This window comes from Triturus cristatus, chromosome 4_1, assembly GCF_964204655.1.
Source record: "Triturus cristatus chromosome 4_1, aTriCri1.1, whole genome shotgun sequence".
Lineage (NCBI taxonomy): Eukaryota > Metazoa > Chordata > Amphibia > Caudata > Salamandridae > Triturus > Triturus cristatus.
This window is the reverse complement of record NC_140585.1, coordinates 1016559798-1016577657: the sequence shown is the minus strand read 5'-3', so window position 1 is coordinate 1016577657 and position 17860 is coordinate 1016559798. Positions and strand designations below refer to the sequence as shown.

At 45.0% G+C, this 17860-nt stretch overlaps 1 protein-coding gene across 1 annotated transcript in view; it reads left to right on the top strand.

Moving 5' to 3' along the window:
- The window catches only part of TUBGCP6 (tubulin gamma complex component 6), a 492321-nt gene that overhangs the window by 113071 nt on the left and 361390 nt on the right, over positions 1–17860 (top strand). Inside the window, exon 5 of the mRNA XM_085653952.1 lies at positions 7824–7997. Coding sequence (XP_085510078.1) covers positions 7824–7997 — 174 coding nt within the window. The remainder of the gene's footprint in view (positions 1–7823; positions 7998–17860) is intronic.

The following is a 17860-nucleotide window of genomic DNA, read 5'->3' as shown; positions in this document are numbered from 1 at the left end:
GTCGCTTTCCTCATAGCTATTACATCACTGAGGAGAGTAGGTGAGCTTAAGGCACTAACCATAGAGGAACCATTTTTACAAGTACACCAAAACATAGTGGTTCTTTGGACTAATCCTAAATGTCTACCCAAGGTGATTTCTGCCTTCCATATCAACCAACCTGTTGAGTTGCCTATGTTCTTCCCTCAACAAGATTCTGCGGCAGAACTTGCTCTACACACCTTAGCCGTTAAAAGAGCATTACTCTTATTACATAGAAAGGACAAAACGTTTCCGTAAGACGAAACAACTCTTTGTGGCTTTTGCCTCACCTCATAAAACAATCCCATCTCAAAATCAGGTATTGCACAGGGGATAGTCAAATGCATTCAGACATGCTGTGCAAAAGCAAAATGAACATTAACAATTCCCCCTAGAGCGCACTCCACTCGCAGACTAGAGACTTCTTTGGCTTTCTTAGGAAACATCCCCATAGATGACACCTGCAAAGCTGCAACATGGTCTACACCTCACACATTCACAAAACACTATTGTGTAGATGTTTTAGCAAGACAGCAAGCTAGTGTGGGCCAGGCAGTTCTATGTACACACTTTCAAAACTCTGCAACAGCTACAGGTCAGCCACCATTTTGGGAGATTACTGCTAGATCGTCTATGCAAAGCATGTGATCTACAGCTCACATGCCTCGAATGGAAAATGCTACTTACCCAGTATGCATCTGTTCTTAGCATGTAGAGCTGTAGATTCACATGCGCCCACCCGCCTCCTCCGGGTACCTATACCTGTTGCAGTGATATCTTACTTAGATACATACACATGGACATCTCTATTCTACTACTCTTACTAACTCCATTATCACCCTCTGCGGGAAAACAATCTAACAATGGAGTCGATGCCCATGCACACTATCACCGAAAGGAGAAGTTGCCTACCTCGTGACTGGAAAAAACTTCTTCGAAGAAAAACAAAGTGCAAACATCCGGACCCAACACTAGATGGCAGGCTATGCAAAGCATGTTAATCTACAGCTCTACATGCCAAGAGCAGATAAATGCTGGATAAGTAGCATTTTCCTTTTGTTGTTGTTGCTAATCAAACTATTTTGAAATGCAGTCCAGCAAAACTCATGATTCTATGTTGTGTTTTTATGTTTTGCCTTCTTCTCCCTTCCTTTGCATCACTTTATTTCCGCTTTCATGGTCTCTGGGTCTCGATTAGCATGAGTTTTGCTCCCACAGTGGTATACAGGCACCTTCCATTGTTTCACAAGCACCCAAGATAGATTTTGACACCCTGGTCTTTCCAGAAAGATCTTCTCTTGTTCAGTACATCGACAATTTGCTGAGTCCCTCGCACTCCTTGGACCAGTGCAAATGTGATCCCCTATATCTGCTCACAGACTTATCTAAGTGAGATCGTAAAGCTTCTGAGGGGAATTAGCTTTTTTTTTTTACCTATTGTCTAATATTTAGATCATGATATCTTGGCTGGAGTAAGACATCTGGTTGAGAAGCACTTCTAAGCTATCCATAATCTACCCTGAACCATTATCCTCTCACAGGTATGCAGTTTTTTGGGGATGGCTGTCTACTGTAGGCAGTGGTGTTTAGGATATGACAGTAATGCTAAACCTTTTCAAGATTTAATTGCGAGAGAAAACCAGAACCTTTACCCATTACCCATGTCCAAGTAAGTAGCAGGTGCCTTTGAGTCTTTAAAAAATGCTTTGGTTTTTGCACTGACTTTTAGTTCACCAAATTAAGCGAAACCTTTTACTTTGCATTGTCATAGAAAGCAGGCTTTGCCCTGGAGTATTGGCACAAGAGTATGCAACAGAGTGAAAGCAATTGCTTATTATTACTTAGCCCTTGATACCTTGCCGGCAGAGTTGCCTTCGTTTCTTTGAGCTGTTGTATCAGGAGCCCCCCTGCTAAAGTGTTATTGATCCCTGTTATTTTACCCCCATGCTGTTGAAAAAATTCCAGAAACAAGTTATTAAAGTATGCAATATCATTATTGTGCTTCCCTTATCACTCTGGTATGGTATTCTCTGTAAAACCTTGCCTCACTTTTCCTACTCTGCTCAATGGAAAACCCCATTATTGTAGCTCTCCACTGCTTGTCTGAGTAAACACCCTCTAACTGATGCATCAACCTGTGATTTTTTATGTTAATGTTATTCGTTTTGTCACAGAAATAAGGGAACAGTAGTTGCAGGGTATGCTGTATGTACCCTATATGGAGTTGTTACTCACCCCTTTTGTACCCTGCTCAAGTAGCTGAAATATTTGCTCTTCCTCCTAAATCTAATCCACTTGCATTGTGATATTACACTTATTAGTCGAGATAGTATGGGCCGTGCCATTAGCGCCCTTTGGTTTGCATTTTATTTATCTTCCATTGCTGAACAGTATTGCCATATTTGTGCTATACGGCAAACATGTACTGTTGGTAAAGGCATCAAGACACCCCTAGGAGCACATCCCACTCATTGGGGCCGATTTGCCCACCTTCAGATCGCTTTCAGGCAGATGCCCTATTGCTGTCCGATGTTTATGTAGTGGTTTTTGTGTGCATGTTTTCTAGGTAGATTGAGGGTTTTTCTAGCGTGCTCGAGCTGATGCTATTAATGTAGCCAAAAGTGAAAAACTTAATTCTGCCGGTATCCCAAACTGGAGAGCACTCCAGATCAGAGATGACTAAGGATCTCACTTTGTGTTGTACATTGTTGAAGAACTATGCAAAACCTTAGGTATCCAACAACATTTCCAAAGTGCACATCACCCTGAAAGTTCTGGAGAGATAAAACAATACAGTGTAGCTTAAAAAAAAAAGTGTGAAATTAGGAGGAAGCTTACCCTTTGCACTCATGTCTGTTGGAGCGACCCCGAGTCAGAAGATTAAGTTGAGTCGGTCTAAAAACCTAATTTTCAGACATATGATTCTTCCTGCTACCCGTCCTGTGTCTCCAAGCTTCCATTCTCATGTCAAAGCTGTACTACCTACCAGCTTGACTGTAGTCTACCATGATCTACTGCCAGGCATGGGATACACATCCATCCCAGATGGTGAGGCCTTCATCAGGAGCTGCTCATCACCAACACTGCTGTTAAGTGTTACCGCCTGGCCACCTTGATTTACCCATCACAATGCATGTAGATTATGGAATCAAAAGAAATTGAACCTGGTAACCGAAGGCATACAGCTCTGTCACTTTGACGACAGCATTAGAATACAACTCCTCCTCCTACCCATGGCTGTGTTCTGCAACCTGATAGTGGCAAGCATCTCAACCACCTGATCCATCAGTAGGTCTAGCCGGTACTTTTTAATGTAAGTTTGTTCGGTTGGATCAACATGTGACTGTGTTTAAGGGTGCAGGTTAGCTGAATGCGTGCTAAAAGAAGTCAACCATACAGCGCTCAATGCAAGTTCCATAGCAAATTCTTGATCTACGCGGACAACACTTTCCTGAGAGAACTAAATCAGTTGTAGTAGGATCTGAAGCTTTCTTCCTGCAGATTACACTCCTATGTGTGCACAGCCTCCAGTGGGGGAATGCCAGTTATCCCAGTTCCTTTCAAACGACACTTTATTCCTGAGTGGGACAACTGCACCACCTGTGTTACTCTTGCAGAACCGACTGGGCCCTTGCCTGACAATAAGATTTTGCTCCCCAGCTGTACATCTTGCATCCACTGCCCCAGAATCTGTTTGTGAAATCTGAAACACGAGCATCTTCATGGGAACAGGGAATAATATAAATTGTCCACCCTCAAATCTACCACTATTCAATTTCAGTCTTTTCCTAGGTTGAAATACCATTAACAATATTTCCTTCAGGTAAGAAATACCACAGGCTTCACACCCCAGAGACTTCTGGGAACCACTAGTACAGTACCTGCAATCAACGCAGGAAGAGACAGACATACCATAATGGCAGACCTGGGGTCCACAACACTCGGACCCAACCAAGAAAAACAATGTTGCTGAATGGGGTAACTCGGACATCATGAACAATAACAGTTCGGGATACAACAACGGGACTAAACAGAGATGTAGAAGTCATTAACTCACTATGTATTGCTGTGCCATGAACATTGTTAAATGTATCATACTGTGGAAAGATGGCATGTGACTTTCTGCTAATAGTATGTATGAATGACTCGTATTTCTTTTGTAATGAAAGCTTTTTTGGAGGAAGGAGTTTCATTATTTTAGTCACTCACAGTGATTTAAGTCCTTGTCTAACTCTGTATTGCCTCATATCTCAAGCATTACTAGATGCAATTTTACTTTCCTATACAACCTACTGACAATTCCGAATTATGATAATGATTATGATGAGTGGAAATGTGATTATGGTACCTTAGGATATTGTGAAAATGATGTGGTGCCAGAAGCGTATTGAGTACTTTATGTCCTATGAGGACATTGTGGAGACTTACACTATGGGCCCAGACAATTCTTAACACATTTGCCAAGTGGTATGCGATACCTGGAAAGCAGGCGCAGTAGAGCAACATTGTCGACCACCCTTTATGCTCTATTAATGGGGTGGGTCTAAAGCGAGCCATTTCCCTGTTGTACGATACCTGAAATGTAAGTGCCCACACTGGTATGGAGGGAGTCCTAAATCATTGGAATGCGGTCCTTCCGGAGCGCCTGCCCCAGATGTCATGGATGAGAGCTCTTCACCAAGTGAAGGAGGTCTTGCGTGAGCCGAGATTCCATTTCACCCAATTTAACTATTCACATAAAGCATACTTATCCCCCCGATGTAATAAGTGCATGTTCCTCCTGACAACTCCGTAATGTCCATGCTGTGGGCTGCGGGAGGCAGAGCTTCACCATACGGTACAGAACTGCCCCCCCCCATGCTAAGAGAGATAACTGCGACGACAGCTGGCCTAGCGGGCCACGTGTTTACTCCCACCCCTGAATCCTGCCTCCTCGGGCTCCGCCCTAAAATTAAACGGTACAAACATTTCCGTAGGTTTATTGAACTGACATTTGTGTTATTTAAACGTCTCAAAGCAGTGAAGTGGAAGGCGCCCACAACACCGGACCCCTCTAAATGGCTCCAAGCCCTTCTATAGTGGGCACGAGCAGAAGCAATTATGCTGCGCTCCTTAAGGGGCAGAGGAATGGCCCGTGGGGGCTGTGAGAGAAGGGATGTATTTCTGATCAATATAGAAGACAAGAACAATACTCTTTTCCCCCCCCCCCCCCCCCCCCTTGAGGGGGCGGCTCACCGCCATATCACTCGATCCTCATGTACGGTGGATAACTCTCATATCATATTGACTTGCTTCTGAACGGTTCTCTCAAGAGCATTTAGCTCCATACATCGCTCCACGCTAAAACTGCCAACTGGGCTGCCACTCCCACCTCTCCACTCATTACAAAGTGGGCTGGATCCCACCCCCCCGTTGGTTTCCCCTCTATCTTGCCTTTCTTGATCCTCATTGTGCAAGATTAAGTGTTCCACACATGTGCAACAATCCCTGCCTCTAACAGATGACTAATGTACACTATGCATGTGATCCTCATTGTAATAAGGGTACTGTTTGTTGCTCTCAGCTGAGTATGAGGCTTTCCCTGCTCCCTCCATTGTTCTGCAACTGTTGCTATTCTTGTTCTTATAAAACAATAACAATATATATATTTCTTTAAAGTGTAGTGAGTAATGTGATGAACATTGAAATGTTTTGAATTGCGCACGCAGTGCAAGAGGGAGGTAGCGTGAAAAACCTCAAATGCATTTGACCGTATAAGTGTAACTGTAACCTGCAGTAGCCACATTTTCTTGCTTTGGCTAATATTTTCCTCAGGAAGTACCCCCTCTGACACCGTCATTTTTCATTTTAGGTCTTGAGGCGTAAAATAATGAAGTAGATCTCTCAGATGAAACCTCTTTACATTTTTTTACTAGTAAATATCGTTCTAGTGAGCTCAGCTTGGCACCTGTCAAGTGACTGCTACAAGAAACTTGTGTACATTACTGTGTAGATTTGACTTCTCTTTTCTCCTTGAACTTTTCTTAACCCTAGATTTCAGATGGACCCCTGGTTGGTTGGCTCTGCGATTCACAGACTATTGATTTGTATGTTGTCAATAAGCCCTTTCAGAGTTAGTTCAGCAGGTGGGAGTTTTCTTTGACAAGGAATAGGGTCATTAAAATTGGGATTATAGATATCACCCACTGTAAACTGTTCATGCTCATTTATTACAAGATAAGCAATGACCTAGTACTCTATAGAGTACATGTAGGTCTCCTATCTCTTAATGTGAACTTTGGTTTTGCTACCACCACTACAATAAATAATGGTTTGCTCGAACCAAGATGTGTTTCAATCAGTTCATATAAGTGTTAAGTCAGATTCTTGTTATAATATAATTTCTGACTTTGCGTTATAGACTCTTAAAATAATTGAAGATCTTTTCCTATCATTATTAATATAATTTGTGTTCATGCAGTTTTAACATATTATTTAGATAAAACATTTGTATATGTTAGCTTTAATTAGGCAAATTTGTTTTTTTTCTTTCTTTTAACCCCGTGATCCTTTATGTATGCCCAGCCAGCCCACACCCTAACCAGGAAACTCTTCTCATAATATATTTGGCTAAACGCATCCTAGTGCATTCCATGCAGCTGCATTTCAGCACACAAATAAAAAAACATTGGAATTATAATGTAGAAGAACCTCCTTTAGTTGACCCAAAGACATTTGGCTTCAAGGAGGTTCTGAGATTATGGGCACCGTTCATAATGAGTGCTGATGAGCCTGAAGTTCTCTTTCACTGATATAGCACAGAGGAAATAAAAAAACACACAAGTGAGCATGAATAAATCCTGGTTAATGTTAATCGTTTTCCTAACTTCAAGAAGGAATATTGTGGTATTACAGATTTCAAAGTGAGATCAACATTATTCTGTTAAATGTTCATGTTTTTTACATTTACTTGGGGTGGGAAGCCAGTGTGACTCTTAATGATGCGATAAAGTTCTAAAAGTGGAGATTTGTTTGTGTCACTCAAGCTATCAAATCCAAATGTGCAATTAACCCACTCTAAATGTTCAATATCCTTTCAGAAGCCACAAATAAATGACCCAGATAAGGTCAGATTCAATTAATGAGAGGTTGCGCATTCTGACAGGTGTCTGGTACAGCCTACACATTACCCACAGTAACCAACCTACAATGGTTTCCCTTTCCAGTGGGTAACCCCTATTCTTCACCTTAGCAAGACACTGCAGGAAATACACTTACGCAAATGTACATATACTGGATACCAAGATGCCAGAATCACAGGCTGTTGTACTTGTTGACACACTATGCATGCACTTTAATTGCCTCTATAAAAAAACTGACATAAAAGATAATGAAAACATATTTGCTTTCCTAAAGGTATATGTTCTGTATTGGTTCAGAGTATTTGTATAGCGTAGCATTTTCCAGCTCCTTGGCATCTTAGTGCATTATGTAGATTTCTACCCGCAGTTGGGATTCATTCAGCTTAGATTAACCAAAGGTGGAAGGTGCACTCCTCGGAGAGTATGATTTCTCATCAGGGGGTGACCTATAACGGCGGTGTGAGTGGTCTTCCTGTGTAACCATTGAAACTGGAGTACCTGTCTGGTGGTTCACATTTATCTGTTGATCGCTTGTTGCAAGAGATGGGAAAGGAGAGTGGCTTAGGTTGTAGAAGTTCAAAGGGAGAATTTGAAGAGCGACTGTAATGGCATGGAAGATGGACTTCTTAATGGCCACAGGTTTCCATTTATACTTATAGCTTCATGTGTGTTTTTTCGTAGGCTACCCAAGCTTTTGTGGCAAAGCAAGGGGTTTATATATCTGGAACATCTCCAGAGAGCATGAGTAACCTCTTAGCACAGGTTGCAGAGCATGGAACATACTACACCAGACTGAGTCGTTTCTCACTGCAGCCGGTTTTGGATTCTTCGTATAGTAAAGGACTCGTTTTTCAGGTATGGTTCAGTTTCAGGTGAAATTACAAGTGCTGTATTTAAATTTATGTTTTGTTTTCCTCTGAAAAAGTAATTTGTGGACCTTGTATTTTGCAATTAGTAGGGACACTGAAAAATGCTCATAAATCCTCACAAAGATCGTACCTAGAAACGGTGTAAAATAGGAAACGCAGCTCTGTCTCAAAAGAGACTGCTAAGAAATGTACAGAGCACTGATGACCAACGCAACCTGCAAAATAACACCAACCGAGAACACAAACCATTAATAATTGTATGAAAGTGAATCTCAATTTCAAAACAGAATAGAAGTCCGGTTCAGTAGTTTACTATTGTAATTCCTATTCAGAGCAATGTCATGAGCAGACAAATAAAACAAAACAAGATGGCACTATGTTTTTCGAAAGAGAAGCAGTTTGTGTCTTCCCAGATGCTCATCAAGGGGATTGATATATGTTTAATTTGGCAAAACGAATGAGCATTGGGGAGTGGAAGAAGAGATTTGGGGATATGCAGATAGGTAGAGACTAAACATCACATTCTGTTGCTAACAAATGTTGTACTTTTTATTTTTCTAGAAATGAGTTCCTTCCTCTTATTTAAGGAAGAACTCCTAGTCTCCGCATGGAACATTCTTTTTCTTTACTCTAATCTCTCATCCTCAAGATAAATTCCCAGTTAACTCTTCATAGTAGCTCTCTATAAAGATAATTGTGGCTGTTATGCCACTTATGTTTCATTTTGTAGAAGATAATTGGAGCACTTGAAAAGATTCTGCTACACAGAATGTTGAAAGCTATTGCCAAAGGCCAGGTTGTAAACTGTTTATGGAAACATAGGTGATCATAGTAGGACCACTGGTGCTGTGGATCCTGTTCCATCCTGGGTCCTGTTCCATCCACTGACAGTAGAAACAGGAATGCCTGATTGAGACTTCTAACCGCAGTTTCCTCACCTTAGAATATTCCCCAGGCATCAGACTGGATCTAGAAAATCTTGAACAGTGCCACTGCATGTCAGTTGGTGGCATAGAGTGGTTCCACGTCAGAAGTGACAAGCACGGTGCCCATGTATGCGCCACCCCAGCATGCTGACATCTGTTCCTTTCTTTCTGTGCCAACAGTGCGGATCCAGAGAGGTACCTCTGTTGGATTTTTACCACTTTTTTATGACCTTTTGTCAATTCTTTTCGAGTTTTGCTCCCAGTGTACAAGGGATATGTTCCCCAACAAGCCAACAGGATTTAAACTCTGTGAGTAATGTCACAGAGAGATGTCTGACTCTGATTCCCACTTGATTTGCCTGTGGTGCCTGGTGTCAAACTATGACTTCAGGGCCTGCACAGACTGCAAGTCTATGCATCCCAAGGCTATTCACGAGTGGGCAATGAAGCTCATGGCAGTGTGGCAAAAGAATGCTCTGTACCGATCTCAGTCCGGAGGAAGATCTCTGGCCCATTCCCAGAGCCGATCCCCCGAATGAGCGTTATCCCACTCAAATAAGTCATCAGTCAGGTAAGTCGAAGAAAAAGAAGCATTCTTCGACTTCTCCTACAAGCAACGTGCTTCTAGGCCCTGCTCCCACCTCACCGATGGAGCTGCTGTCCAGGTCTGCTCAACGCTTCCCTGAGTTCCCAGGAGCTGGAGTGACCAATGCGCAGCTCAAGGAGTTTTATGATGCCGTGCACTCCATCTTTGGGCCAACGGCTCCCTCTAGAGCACCTTCATGCTCCTGCTAGGTTACCACCGGCAGGCTCTCCCCCCGACACCAGCAGGGTCCTCTGGTCTCCGGCACCACTGACACCACTCAATGAAGCGGAACCAATCCTCCTCTCCAATTCAGAGAGGGTGCCGCCTTAACACTGCTTGACGTCAACACTGGCCGGACCTCATCAACCCTTCCTGTACCTGTCAACCTTTGACATACCAGCCTTTTCAGAGGGTGGTGGTGGTGAAGAGGGCTATGACCTCCTGGAGGATGAATCGTACCAGGAGGAGAATTGGTATGAAGAGCTGGACGATTCTAGTGGTTTAGACACATCTCCAGACTCCTGGAGACCCGACTTACTTCTCCCAGCATCCCTCTCCCAAGAGCCTGGTGGTGCAGACCTCATTGGCCTAACTGAACCAGAGCACATTCCCTAGCACCCTTCCGGATAGGGAATCAACGAGGCTGGACACCTTTGGTAAGAGGATATATTCTTGAGCCGATGCATTCACACCTTGTGGGACTGGGTTGTGCAGCAGCTGTCCATGCTCCTGGAAGAGGTCTGGGCCATCTTGAATCAGCCGTTCCTATATGGTTGGGACGCAGCGAAATTTACCATTCGGTGTCCACACCACCGACTTGCTAGGCAGTGCCATAGTCTCAACTGTAAAAAGAACAATTGGTGGACAGAATGCAGAACAGTGTCATACTATGACCCCAGTACAGAGATCGGGGCCTAAATCCATCGTTTTTTTTCAGTTTGAGCCCAGCCATATGAAAATCAGCCATGACTCTGCTCCCTATGGGAACAGTCCAGCCTGAACTGCCAGACCAGGTCCTCCCTGGACTGGAAACAACCATCCTAGGACCGGTTTCGGGGGTTTCACTCCTCATGAGATAGGCTAGCTTGACTCCAGTGGCATGGAGAGCACGGAACCCAGTTACAGCACCAAAACATTTTAAACAAACACAATGTCTGAGAGTTTTTGTGGAGTCCCTTACATTGACTACAACCAAAAATACTGATCCAACTGAAGACTTCTTAGGCTACAGGAAGGGTAGCATATTGTATCCAATAGGAAGGGATAATCCTCGCCTCCGTGTCCTTAATAGATTTGAAACCTTCCTTCATGATAGCTAGGACATTTTATATTCTATGCCAGGACCGGGAGGCTCAAATTCTGCTAGTTTAAAGCTGGTTCACAACCAGTGAAGCCATGCCAATGATTGGTTTAAAGTAAATGGTCTTGAAAGTAGACTCCCAATCGGCAGCCCTGAGAATATCTTCCTGCCGAGTCCCCAAGGATAAAGCTTTGGAGGCCGTATCAATCCCTTCTTCCTGTAGGGACCGTCTCATCCCACGGGCAATAGTCATTGCGAAAACTGGCTTGAAAGACTTCTTGAGGATAAAGAATTGTTGCACCACCCCCTTGGTCATAAATTCATATGCTCTCAGGCAGTGAACCACACAGAATTTTGGATGACTAGGAAAAGGAGGCGTAACTTTGGTAAAAAGATTTGGGCCCCACTTGAAGCATGGATAGGTCAATAGCTGATGGTCTACCTAGTTTAAGCACTAGGCTTTTCAGCAATGTGGCATAATGGTATATTATGGGTTTTTTTCCTAAAGATGGAAGCATTCTTATTTATTTGTCTTTATTAATTTATACTTTGCTGTAATTCATTTAGTAAGCTTTGCAATGGAATGCAAATGTATACAATTGATTTGACTGTGCTGAACTGAGGCCTTTGGTTGTTTTGATTATCTTTCTTTGGTTTTGTCTCTTATCTTATTTTTTTTCTCTTCTCTTTTTTGTTGTAACCACAAGGAAAAAAAAAATAAAGTAAAAAAAAAAAAAAGGAAAAGCAGGATAATGAACCACTCTAGTATTGGACTTCATACGGTACGAAATAGTAAATGACACTCCTTCCGGGGTAAACATACATGCCGTAATGTCGAGGGCACGAACATCAGAAACTCTTTTACAGGAGATTAGACATAACAGAACTGTTAACTTACCTGTTAGCTCCTTACAAGACAAGTTTTTGTTACGCAGCCATGAATGCAGTAATCGGGGTGCAACATTAACTACCTCAAAGGGGGAGTATTTCTGTTCCGGTGGGAAGGATAACCAAATACCCCTCAAGAGGCGTCAGACTAGTGGATATGTCCCTTCTGAGATATCATGAATGGGCATATGACCTGCTGAAATTGCCGATCTGCATGCATTGATGGTGTGATAAGCTAACCCCTTGTCAACAAACTCGGACAAGAAATTGGCAATATGCACTACATCCGCCCCACGGGATCAAGATCCCTTTGCATACACCAGCGTGACCATCTCCTCCACGGTGAACCATATCGCCTAACGGTAGAGTCTGGCCAAGCTCTTCTGATGATGGAAGCTGCGTGTGTCGAAAGGCCCCTCTAATCTTCCAACCCATCAGTAGGAGAGTTCCATACTGAATCTGTTGGTGCAAGTTGCCATGAGGGTCCATCAGAAGCTGAGAAATTAGGGGAAGATGGATTGGAAAATCCATAGAAAATTCCAGAAGAACTAGAAACCATACTTCCGATCTCCAGAGCGGTGTCACCAGGATCACTTCCGCCTTCTGATGCATGACCAATGCAGTGAGTCTGGCTATCATTGAAAAAGGAGGAAACACATACTCCTGAAACTGACTCCAATCTTGGAGCAAAAGCGTCTGTTGCCTCCGCTAGAGGAGCCGGATGCCAGCTGAAAAAGTGTGGGAATTGGTAATTGAGTCTTAAGGCAAAGAGATCCACCTGGTATGGATCGCACTGATCCACGATTCGCTGGAACAGAGAGAGAACCAGTTTCCATGCATTCTAATCCTTCAGGTGTCTGGACTGCCACTCTGCAGACTGATTGAGTCTCCCGTGTAGGTACTCTGCAATTACTGGCAACTTGTTCTCCAGACAATGGTTCCAGAACCTTGGACTTGGTCACCCCCCCCCCCACCACCACCACGATTTATATATCTCACTGCCGATATATTGTCCATCTTCAGAAGGATGGCACAGGAAACCTTGTTGGCCCCTAGACTCTGCACCGCAAAGGAGCCTGCGAGGAGTTCCAGACAATTGATGTGGAGAGCCTCCTCCCACTCTGACCACTGTCCTCCTGTGGTAATATCTCCACAGCATCCCATACCTGTCGACTGGCATCAGACTCGATGACCAGGTCTGGGGCTGACCCAAAGATGGCTGTGCCATTCCAGGCATGATTGTGATTAAGCCATCAACAAAGTTCTGTCCTGGCCTCCAGAAAATAAGAGACCTACTGTGCATACAACAGACCCCTCCGGAGATGTTGCGCCTCCAGACGTTGCAGGGCCCGGTAATGCAGTGGGCCCGGGAAGATCGCTTGGATCAAAGAAGATAGAAGGCCTACTGGCCAGATGATAAAGGGGAATTTTCTCCCTGTCCAACATTCTGTGCAACTCACGGCGTATCAGAAGTATCTTTTTCTGGGGCAATCTGAGGAACTGAATCCAAATGGTCGCACACTGCTGACCTACCTGCGTGTTACCCCAAAGAACTGTGGTCCCTGTAGTCAGCGTCGGCGGATACACCTATGCTCGTGTCGTGAGTGCAAGTGTGAATAGCGTTAGCCATCCCTGGACACGTGTTTCGAGGTAGTTGCCTCTCGTCTGCAGGGAGTAGGAAAGAGTGTAGGGTTGCTGTGTAGGCTGCTAAAATCATTATCAGGTAAAGTACCTCTCGTAGCAACGCAGGTGCGTAACCTGAGTCCGTCGACTCCCCGGCTCATGGAGCCACTAAATAATTAAATCCAAATGGTCGCACACTGCTGACCTACCTGCGTGTTACCCCAAAGAACTGTGGTCCCTGTAGTCAGCGTCGGCGGATACACCTATGCTCGTGTCGTGAGTGCAAGTGTGAATAGCGTTAGCCATCCCTGGACACGTGTTTCGAGGTAGTTGCCTCTCGTCAGCAGGGAGTAGGAAAGAGTGTAGGGTTGCTGTGTAGGCTGCTAAAATCATTATCAGGTAAAGTACCTCTCGTAGCAACGCAGGTGCGTAACCTGAGTCCGTCGACTCCCCGGCTCATGGAGCCACTAAATAATTAAATACAAATGGTCGCACACTGCTGACCTACCTGCGCGTTACCCCAAAGAACTGTGGTCCCTGTAGTCAGCGTCGGCGGATACACCTATGCTCGTGTCGTGAGTGCAAGTGTGAATAGCGTTAGCCATCCCTGGACACGTGTTTCGAGGTAGTTGCCTCTCGTCAGCAGGGAGTAGGAAAGAGTGTAGGGTTGCTGTGTAGGCTGCTAAAATCATTATCAGGTAAAGTACCTCTCGTAGCAACGCAGGTGCGTAACCTGAGTCCGTCGACTCCCCGGCTCATGGAGCCACTAAATAATTAAATCCAAATGGTCGCACACTGCTGACCTACCTGCGTGTTACCCCAAAGAACTGTGGTCCCTGTAGTCAGCGTCGGCGGATACACCTATGCTCGTGTCGTGAGTGCAAGTGTGAATAGCGTTAGCCATCCCTGGACACGTGTTTCGAGGTAGTTGCCTCTCGTCAGCAGGGAGTAGGAAAGAGTGTAGGGTTGCTGTGTAGGCTGCTAAAATCATTATCAGGTAAAGTACCTCTCGTAGCAACGCAGGTGCGTAACCTGAGTCCGTCGACTCCCCGGCTCATGGAGCCACTAAATAATTAAATCCAACACAGCCTACACAGCAACCCTACACTCTTTCCTACTCCCTGCTGACGAGAGGCAACTACCTCGAAACACGTGTCCAGGGATGGCTTACACTATTCACACTTGCACTCACGACACGAGCATAGGTGTATCCGCCGACGCTGACTACAGGGACCACAGTTCTTTGGGGTAACACGCAGGTAGGTCAGCAGTGTGCGACCATTTGGATTTAATTATTTAGTGGCTCCATGAGCCGGGGAGTCGACGGACTCAGGTTACGCACCTGCGTTGCTACGAGAGGTACTTTACCTGATAATGATTTTAGCAGCCTACACAGCAACCCTACACTCTTTCCTACTCCCTGCTGACGAGAGGCAACTACCTCGAAACACGTGTCCAGGGATGGCTAACGCTATTCACACTTGCACTCACGACACGAGCATAGGTGTATCCGCCGACGCTGACTACAGGGACCACAGTTCTTTGGGGTAACACGCAGGTAGGTCAGCAGTGTGCGACCATTTGGATTTAACAATCTGAGGAACTGTCACACCGTGTCGACCTCGAACCTATGTGAAAGCCCCTCACGGTTTGAAGCACCCACGCATCCCCTGTTAAGGACACCCAATTCCGAATGAACCACTAAGCCCTGCCCCCACCCCTTGAAGCTGATTTTCCCTAATTGAATGTTTGATGTATATACTCAGTGGAGTATATTTGATCGTATATCAAGTCTCAAGAGAGTAATAATCTATTGAGTATTATGAGACTGTTTTTATGTGGGTTACTTTTGAAAAAAACTTTTTAGAAATGGTGTAATAATATTTTTAACCATGAAATATTTTTATTTAATGCGATCAGTGTCATAATTTTATGTACTGCAATCGTGTCCTGTTATTTAATTGGATTTGTCAAACCTTTTACCAATAAAATAACCAATATCTTCCTTAAAATATCATAGTGGGGATATTCAAATTTCCATGTGACCGCATATAAGGGGTGATTGGAGATGCAATAAGAGTGTGAAAGGGTTGGATGGTTCTTTAGGTGAACCCAAAGGGACATTCTTTTTGACTATACAGTCTGATACAGTGCTCTGTCCCTTTGGTAGAGTGGAGCCCCCACTATCGATTTTGGTTTTGTGCGCACAGCCTTTTTAGGAAGGCCTGGCAGAGCCGTTCAAAGCCGTCCAGCAGCCCGTCTAACATTAATGTTAGGCCTAGCCTTGTTTTTACCCTTAGAGGCCCCCCTATTATCAGTAGAAGGCTCAAGCCTCCGGTTTTCCCTGTCAGGGATAAGAGACTGCGTCTTATCATCAGTTCGATAATCCTTTGACTCAGGGGTTCCAAAGAGATCGCCCTCCTCAGGGATGTGTCTATGGCATCCTGTAGCTCTTCATGAATAGGAAGAAGCGTTTGCTCCTCCTCAACGGACTCTCAATAATCATCAAAAACACCTGCCATGGTGTGATCAGGTACAAATTAAAGGCATGGACAGGAATATTGCAAACAAAATTGTACAAACACAACCAAACCAGGCCCGGTATGCTTGAATTTGCCGATGCTTGTTGAACTGTCCGTAGGAAAGTACTAAACCGGCCCTCTAGTTATCACAGGCCCTAAGGGGAAGGCTCTGTGGGTGAGACCACGTATCAGGAGCCTAAAGTATGCAGATGCGAAGGAATGCAGCTACTGAAGTCCTGTGCCTATTCAGCTGTTCTCTCTTCACTATGCGCGTGTTTGACAAGATGCGCGCCCTCCACGCCCCCTACTCAGGTCGGAAAGCAAGGAGACGCACATAGGAATGCAGGGGCAGCAATAATGAAGCCGCGGCATCACCTTCTGGAGTCTGCGGGAGGCCGCGCACCCCCTTTGATCAGCCACACGTCTAGCTGAGACATTTAGATGCGTCTGGACTAATAAACAAGAAAGTCCCGCACTGGCGCAGATTAGCGCGCCCGACACTGGAAGCCATGAAGGGCCCACCCATACCGTGGAGTCCTCGTACACACCCTATAGGGGCCGCCGCTATCACTTCACCGGGGAAAGCCTCCGACAGGGAAAGCCGCACGTTTACAAAATAAGGCATAACAATAACAACTCATTATGCATTAATATCCACTATGAAAATAAAGCCCTTATCGCGCCCTCCACGCCCCCTACTCTGGTCGGAAAGCAAGGAGACGCACTTAGGAATGCAGGGGCAGCAATAATGAAGCCGCGGCTTCAGCTTCTGGAGGCCGCGCACCCCCTTTGATCAGCCACACGTCTAGCTGAGACATTTAGATGCGTCTGAACTAATAAACAAGAAAGGCCCGCACTGGCGCAGATTAGCGCGCCCGACACTGGAAGCCATGAAGGGCCCACCCATACCGTGGAGTCCTCGTACCGCCGCCGCTATCACATCACCGGGGAAAGCCTCCGACAGGGAAAGCCGCACGTTTACAAAATAAGGCACAACAATAACAACTCATTAGGGATTAATATCCACTATGAAAATAAAGCCCTTATCTAGCTGCTGAGCAGCGAAGAAAGAGGAAGTGCTTTTCCTTGATGTTGGATATATAGGACTGACTCTATGGTTGTTTTGTTAAATTGTCGCATAGATTCTTGGGATTTGTAGTCTTTGAATGAAATTTGCTTTTTTTCATAAGGCTGCTGAGCAAATAAATGGAAGCGATAAGCGTGATCTGAGCCTCCAGGGTCCTAACATAGAATTACTGTTCTTATGCACCATTCACATTACCTTTTATTTATTTATTTATTTATTTTTTTTTGAAACCGTTTATTACAGTTTATAAAAGTTACAGGTATGGGCCTACAACCACACGGCCGGCCGCTAGAGCATCAGAAGCATATTACATACATACAGCAAAAAGTCTCTCAGCGGTGCACAGTAGGAGAACAGGGGTAATCAATGGTGCAGGCCACATAGCTCCATGCCCACAATACGGTTCCATTTTCTTACAACAACACAACATCAACAAACTACAACCGCAAGGCAACCCGCGATCCAAAGTGACAACACGTGCTCCATAAGTGGGGGATCCAAACAACAGCAAAACTCTGAAGAGGGGGACGGGAGTAGATCAGGGACTGGGGGACCGCGCGCCCGCGGCCGAGGGAGGGGGGCCATCTAGGGAGACGGAGCAGGCGAGGCAGCCGGTAGCAGTGGCGGCTCACAAATACCCCCGCGGTAGGCGTTCCAGGGGCCCCAGAGTTTCATCCACGCCCCAGGCTTACCCCTCGCCACATACACCACCTTTTCACGAAACATACACCAATCCATATGCTCTTTCCAGGCCGACACCGCAGGGGGCCTCTGGGATCCCCACAATTGAGCAATATCACGCTTAGCTATCATGTATCCCAGAGTCACCCACCGCGTCTGGGGGACCGAATAGTCATTAGGTTCCCAGACATTCAGCAAGCATCTCCTCGCTTCAGGCAGCAGCGCGACACGCGTAA